Source organism: Zingiber officinale, chromosome 7B (assembly GCF_018446385.1).
Source record: "Zingiber officinale cultivar Zhangliang chromosome 7B, Zo_v1.1, whole genome shotgun sequence".
NCBI classification, from domain to species: Eukaryota; Viridiplantae; Streptophyta; class Magnoliopsida; order Zingiberales; family Zingiberaceae; genus Zingiber; species Zingiber officinale.
Window position 1 is genome coordinate 10937811 of NC_055999.1, and position 5849 is coordinate 10943659.

Below are 5849 nucleotides of genomic sequence, written 5' to 3' on the forward strand. Positions count from 1 at the left end.
TTAAACAAAATTGTGAGTCGGGTATTCTTTCTCGTATCCATTGTAATCATAATATAGCCGTTCTCCACGATATATATCACGACAAGTAACCAGCAAGACCCTGCACTCACCGTCTACATTATATCTTGCACACTTAACGTTCTGTTTCTTCCGGCCAGCCCTGCAAAAAATCAAATGTTTTAGATGTCAATCTAGGATCTGAAAACTAGTAATGAGGATTGGACTCTAAAGGCAAAATGGAAGAAAGACATGAACTTACCGAGAGTGATTGTTAATACCACTAATGAAACGAGAAACATTTCCGCAGTTATCAGGACAAATCACTAAACTATGTGAAGGGTCTCTAGCTAGAAGAAGGGTCATGATACTATCACAGTCATCATGTTCCCGGTTTTTCAAGTAGTCCACATCACCTGTATACTCAGCTATAAGTGTCATATCCTTTATAAAGCCATCAGCCTGAACAGTAAACCTGCATTAATCAGAACTATTTTATTTCATTTTCCAACTTTCAGACAGTGATTAAACTGAAATTAAGATTGTGCCATTTTATCAAGAAAATTACCCTTCAATTGGATCAAAAACTACCAACAGAGGAGGGCATTCCCCTCTTTTATACATTGCTTTGCAAAGCTCCAGTGCCTCTTTACCTTCCCTTGGAAGGATCTTTAAAAGAATAAATACTGTCTGAAATATATCTATGCCAAAAGATCTTCTTTTTGGGTAAGAGGAAAAGGATTTCATACCTGCATGCCACCAATTTCTAAATTTGCTTGGTTGCAAGATCTATCAACCATTGTAGGTAGATAATTCAAGTCATTGCTGAATTCCATGTTCATTGCTGTTAATGCAGTGGCAAGAGAACCCATTTGTTGAAGTAGCCGAGCAGGATCTTCTGTAGGATTAAATGGTAATAATCTTCTTCTCTTCTTGGACATAACTATGGAACGTCTCTTGCGCTTCTTCCTATCTTCAAAATATCAGTTACACAACATCATTGTGGTAGACGATATAAAAGACCCAACAAATTCTTGATACATAGAGGTTCAAGCTTGATCGCTACTGAACAGGAATTTAAGAACTCAAGCAAGTATACTTTGCAAACATTTGATATCGCTGAGACAGCAATAAGGACAATTACTTAAAATACAAAGATAGAATCATATCCATTATCAGCTGTCAGCAAAATCAGTCAAGTATCTCATCCTAAAGTTTAAATTTCTTGAATGTGCTCATATCTAACATCTAATGCTGGGATTTTAACAGACTGAAGGGTCCTAACAAGTGAACTCTCTAGGTTCTCTTGCTAAAGATGACTCACACTCAAATATTTTATGAAGAAAGATATCATGACATAGGATGCTTTGGTATGAGTAGATCGAAAGGAGTATATCTTTGGATTCCCTGTTATCTCTCTCTTTTTTTTCTAATTATTTTCTTCTCGTTGAGGTGAAATTTTGTCCATTAGAGACTAATCCCAGATTTAAGAAAGAAGAGATACACTATGTTAAGTTTAGTCCTCACTAGTCACTTCACACCTGCACCAATGTGAATTGTATGCAGACCCTTGTTCAAGATGTGGTCTGAATATCGTCCCTACACCCCTAGATTCCCATTTCTAGTTTTCATGACTTATCAATGTATAAAAACAAGTTTTATATGTGCACTGACACATTTAACTTACATAATTCTACCAATCTGTATTTTTTTTCCAATGTAAACGTAGGAATGGGTATAGATAAAATCTAAACAGCAACCTAAGCATATTCAATAACAAATGCAGTTTGTCTGAGATCAAATACACATAATTTAAGTAAGAATATTCATAAACAGCAGTTAGCTAGTACAAATATTAGTAGTTAATCGCAATCAGTAACACTATATTTGAACAAGCAGCCTATAGCCACCCTATTCTCATGGCAGAATGTGTTCACCATTGAATTATAGCAGTTTTTCTTGACTTGAAAAACTTGATTCCGAAAATTTTGGTAGAAAACCAACCTGATTTAACTTGAGTTCATCCCCGGTATTAACGTATCTTTGCACTAACTTCAAACAAAGTATTTAATACCAAGTTAAGGAAACATCTCCGATTCATTTTAACTTTTTACATGGAACCAAAGCCAACATTACTCATATGGGTTTTTTTACCACAATGTGGATAATACACTGCCTCCCCTTTGTTAATCTAATTCTAGTCCTAGAAAATCGCCATTAATAAAAGCTGTGTTTAATCATTATCATCATAGATTACTATATCACTTTGGCCCTATGTTCACCTTCTTATTTGCATGATTTTTGGAATTTATCCAAGAATCAATCACCTTACATCAACATAAATAGAATATTAAAATGAACACCTCTGCTTTTAGTTCTCTTCTACTTTTGCTCATATTTCTTCTCTATTAGTTCATCTCTGCTACATAACCATTTGCATGCCTTTGCAAAATGTCTCTATGATGTTTGGCACACACAACAGAGTTAGAGCTATTGTGGCTCCCTTGTAACCCCTTTGCTAACACTCCCCATCCACATACTTCTCTGACCCATGCCAATCATTCTCCCACCCACATCAACTTTGATTGTGATTGACTAAATGTTAGACACAACTACTACTCATCCCTGTGAAGTGCTCATAATCACCACTCTAATAGAAAGTTGTGACATCTCCTTCCTTAGCACTTACCAATCTTGCCCCTCTTTTGTTGTAACCTACTCAACAGTTAAGGAAACCACTATCTTCCAATGCAATAGTCAATCCCAAATTTACCTCTTAACCATACAAGTCACAAAGATACCTACTTACCCTTTCTTAATTTGACCATTTCCTCTTGTTGAATCTTTGACTACAATATTGTCTCAACCGGTCTATGTTGCCTTAATGGCCTCATATTTACTACAATCGCCTATGTTTCCCTTTCCTATAATTAATTACTTTGTTACACTCCATAAATAATTACTTTGTTACAGTTTGATGTGAATCTTCATGTTACCTGCCCCCTCCAATCAGGCAGTGAAACTTCACATCAATTTTTCCTATTCCCAAAATCCATTTCTCTCTTACAACTTATTTTACTCTTTATCCCATCTAGCACCTCTTTATTATGCATTTCCTAACGAGCAATCTTGATATCCCTAATCATCCATTTGGTCTATATATGCACTTCTCAGTTGTGGCCACCGCTACTCCTTGTCCATCGCTACCACCGACTCCACACCAATGAGCATACCAATGACATTCCAACAATACAATCACAATCACTACCACCGACTCCACACAATTAGCATACTCTCTTTCTACATAGCTCATCCATCACATTGCGAAATGTCTTTAGCAAATTCCACTGCAGCAAATCCAGAGAAACTCCAGCATAAATGCATCTAGTAGAAATTGGCATCAACTTGAACAATCAGAAAATTATCAATAAAGAGAAGCATGATATTTAATTGTGCTACTAGTCAACATGTCCTTTATTAAGCATTCTTATTGGCACACCACTACAATTTGCAACCATCATAGTTGTCAATCACAACTCTCCTCGTCTGTACAGTATGTTGTTGCTAGCAAACAACCATATTGCTATCCCATTAACATATATCAGTACAGCACACCTCTAGCTACCTCCATTGTGCCAACATCCACCCATGGACAGTCTATGCTCTCCAACAAGGGACCGGATCCTCTGGACCACTTTTTGCGGTCCAGGGGAAAAGCGGTCCAGGGGATGGTCCCTTTGTATGCATTGGTGGGGATGAATGGTCCCTACCTATTTTATAAGTGGGGTCATCCATCCCACCAATGCATGCAAAGGGACCATCCCCTGGACTGCAAAAAGCGATCAGATCTGCTCTCCTCCAACAATGAGTTTGAAGCGGATTATTAACGATATTGACCCTTTAGCATGCAAGCACTATATGTGAGCTGACAATAATATATTTTGAGTAGCAGATAATTAGATACAATCATCAATTACATTGTAACTATCATTATAGATGTATGCACACACTTTTATGCTACTGCCAACAGCATCTAATAGAAATTGAGGACATACAATCCAATATTTCTCCAATGTCTTTAAAACTTAAATTGATTTAGGTGTTGATTCTCAATTTGTTTGAGTTGACGCTATATTATCCTGGTAAACCATCATTTCAGGGACTCTCTGACGTCCATAAATTAAAGCCACTCCACCGGAACTCCAATAAATTAATAGCAAACATCCACGGAAATTAAATATAGATAGATAGAGGAAGGCACACAAGGAAGTTTATCATACAATCCTTCTCATGATTACACGGTGAAAACAATATATAAGAAAAATAATAGTGGCGCATCCTCATTGAGAATGAAACAATCAGTTTGATAAATAAGATAATCACCTGGGGAAGGGCGACTTTTCTCGTCCGTCGCCATTTGAATCCTAAAGAAATCAATAATCTTTGTCTGCACCATCGGAAACCCTGACATCGAAAAATAGAATACGAATCAATATCCTCATTCCGTTCATCCTCGAATCCGCAACAACTATGTCGACATACTTTCAAACGATCTTTCTCCCGCGCAGCTAGGGCAGAACCAGGTCCCGGAAGGAACTCTAACAACGATCGGCCGGAGGCAGTAGAAGTGGTACCCGCGGTCGCAGCGGTCGCAGAGGACCATTTCCTCCTCTCGGTCACCGGACCGGCACTCCTCGCAACGGAGGTCCACGTAGTACTCGCCGGTGATGGGAGCGGCGGGCAAGGCCACCCGCATTATCTCCTCCATCGAACGGAACTTCGTCGGTGGGGACGCGGAAAACGCAGCCGTGACGCAGCAGTTGGACGGCCTGTTTTCAGCCGCGGAGCAGGATGAGGGCGGGGCCATGGAGGGAGGACGCGGCGGCGTACTATGGACCCGTTGGAATCAGGCGGCGCACTGAATGGGGAAAGAAGCGCGGAGGGGCATCCGTTGGATTTGAAGGGAGGGGAGCGGACGAAAAAGGAAGGAGGAATATGGAGAGAAGGGAGATTGTCAGGGAATGATGGAGGGTGCTATGGCACTATGCTATTGCTAGCGGCCGTTTGGTAGGCGGTGCACGATAAGCTCGCATGGGTACGCTATGTCTTCTTCTATAGTCTAACGTGCACCTCGTTGGTTGTCTGAGCTTATAATAGCAAAACAAAAGGGCATCGCATCGCTCCCTATTTTGATTATTTCAATTTGAAATTAAAAAAAAAAACTAATTACAATGACTCAGTAATTCAATTAATAAAAATAAAATATAAGTTTATTATTCGTACAAAATATTAATGTAATTAAATTCATATGATTAAAGTGAGTGATATCTCTATTCTCAGTCGACACATACTTTCGAAAAAAAAAATTTCTATCCCTTGATTACTCGTGATCGACTATAAGCGAATTTTATGATTCATCTTCCTTCAAATAACTTGGGGATAGACTCTGAGGGACACTCGAGGTAAATATAATTATCTTTGGCTACAAAAAATGATATATCTATTCTCTCCCTCACGAGGTACTTGAGTTGGTACTCGGGTAAGGAATCACTCCAATGGGTCTCAAATTTGAATCATGGCGGTAGCAGTTGAGTTGCCCTGTGTAGGCGACCCCTAACTTAGGAGGCAACTCGATAGGAAAATTTTTTTTTTCCATGATTTATCTCCATTCCACGTGCTATGAGTATATTGGAAACTGAGGTCAATAATGTCCCTACCACAACTTCATTTGAACAACCTATAAATAAAGGGAAGGCAATTCAACTCTTACACTCACCCTCATATACAGACCTTATGTTTATTAAAGCTTCTAGTAATTGTAACACACCCACAGATACAGACCTCATGTTTAT

The 5849-nt window shown here is 38.8% G+C and overlaps 1 protein-coding gene across 1 annotated transcript; it reads right to left on the reverse strand.

Moving 5' to 3' along the window:
* On the reverse strand, positions 1-4864 carry LOC122004165 (histone-lysine N-methyltransferase ATXR6-like). The gene is made up of 6 exons (XM_042559092.1): positions 4540-4864; positions 4381-4461; positions 747-970; positions 566-666; positions 260-472; positions 1-160 (listed from the first exon to the last, which is right to left on the reverse strand). The coding sequence occupies exons 1-6, from the start codon at positions 4862-4864 to the stop codon at positions 1-3; spliced, it is 1104 nt and encodes a 367-aa protein (XP_042415026.1).
* Between the last annotated feature and the right edge of the window lie 985 nt (positions 4865-5849).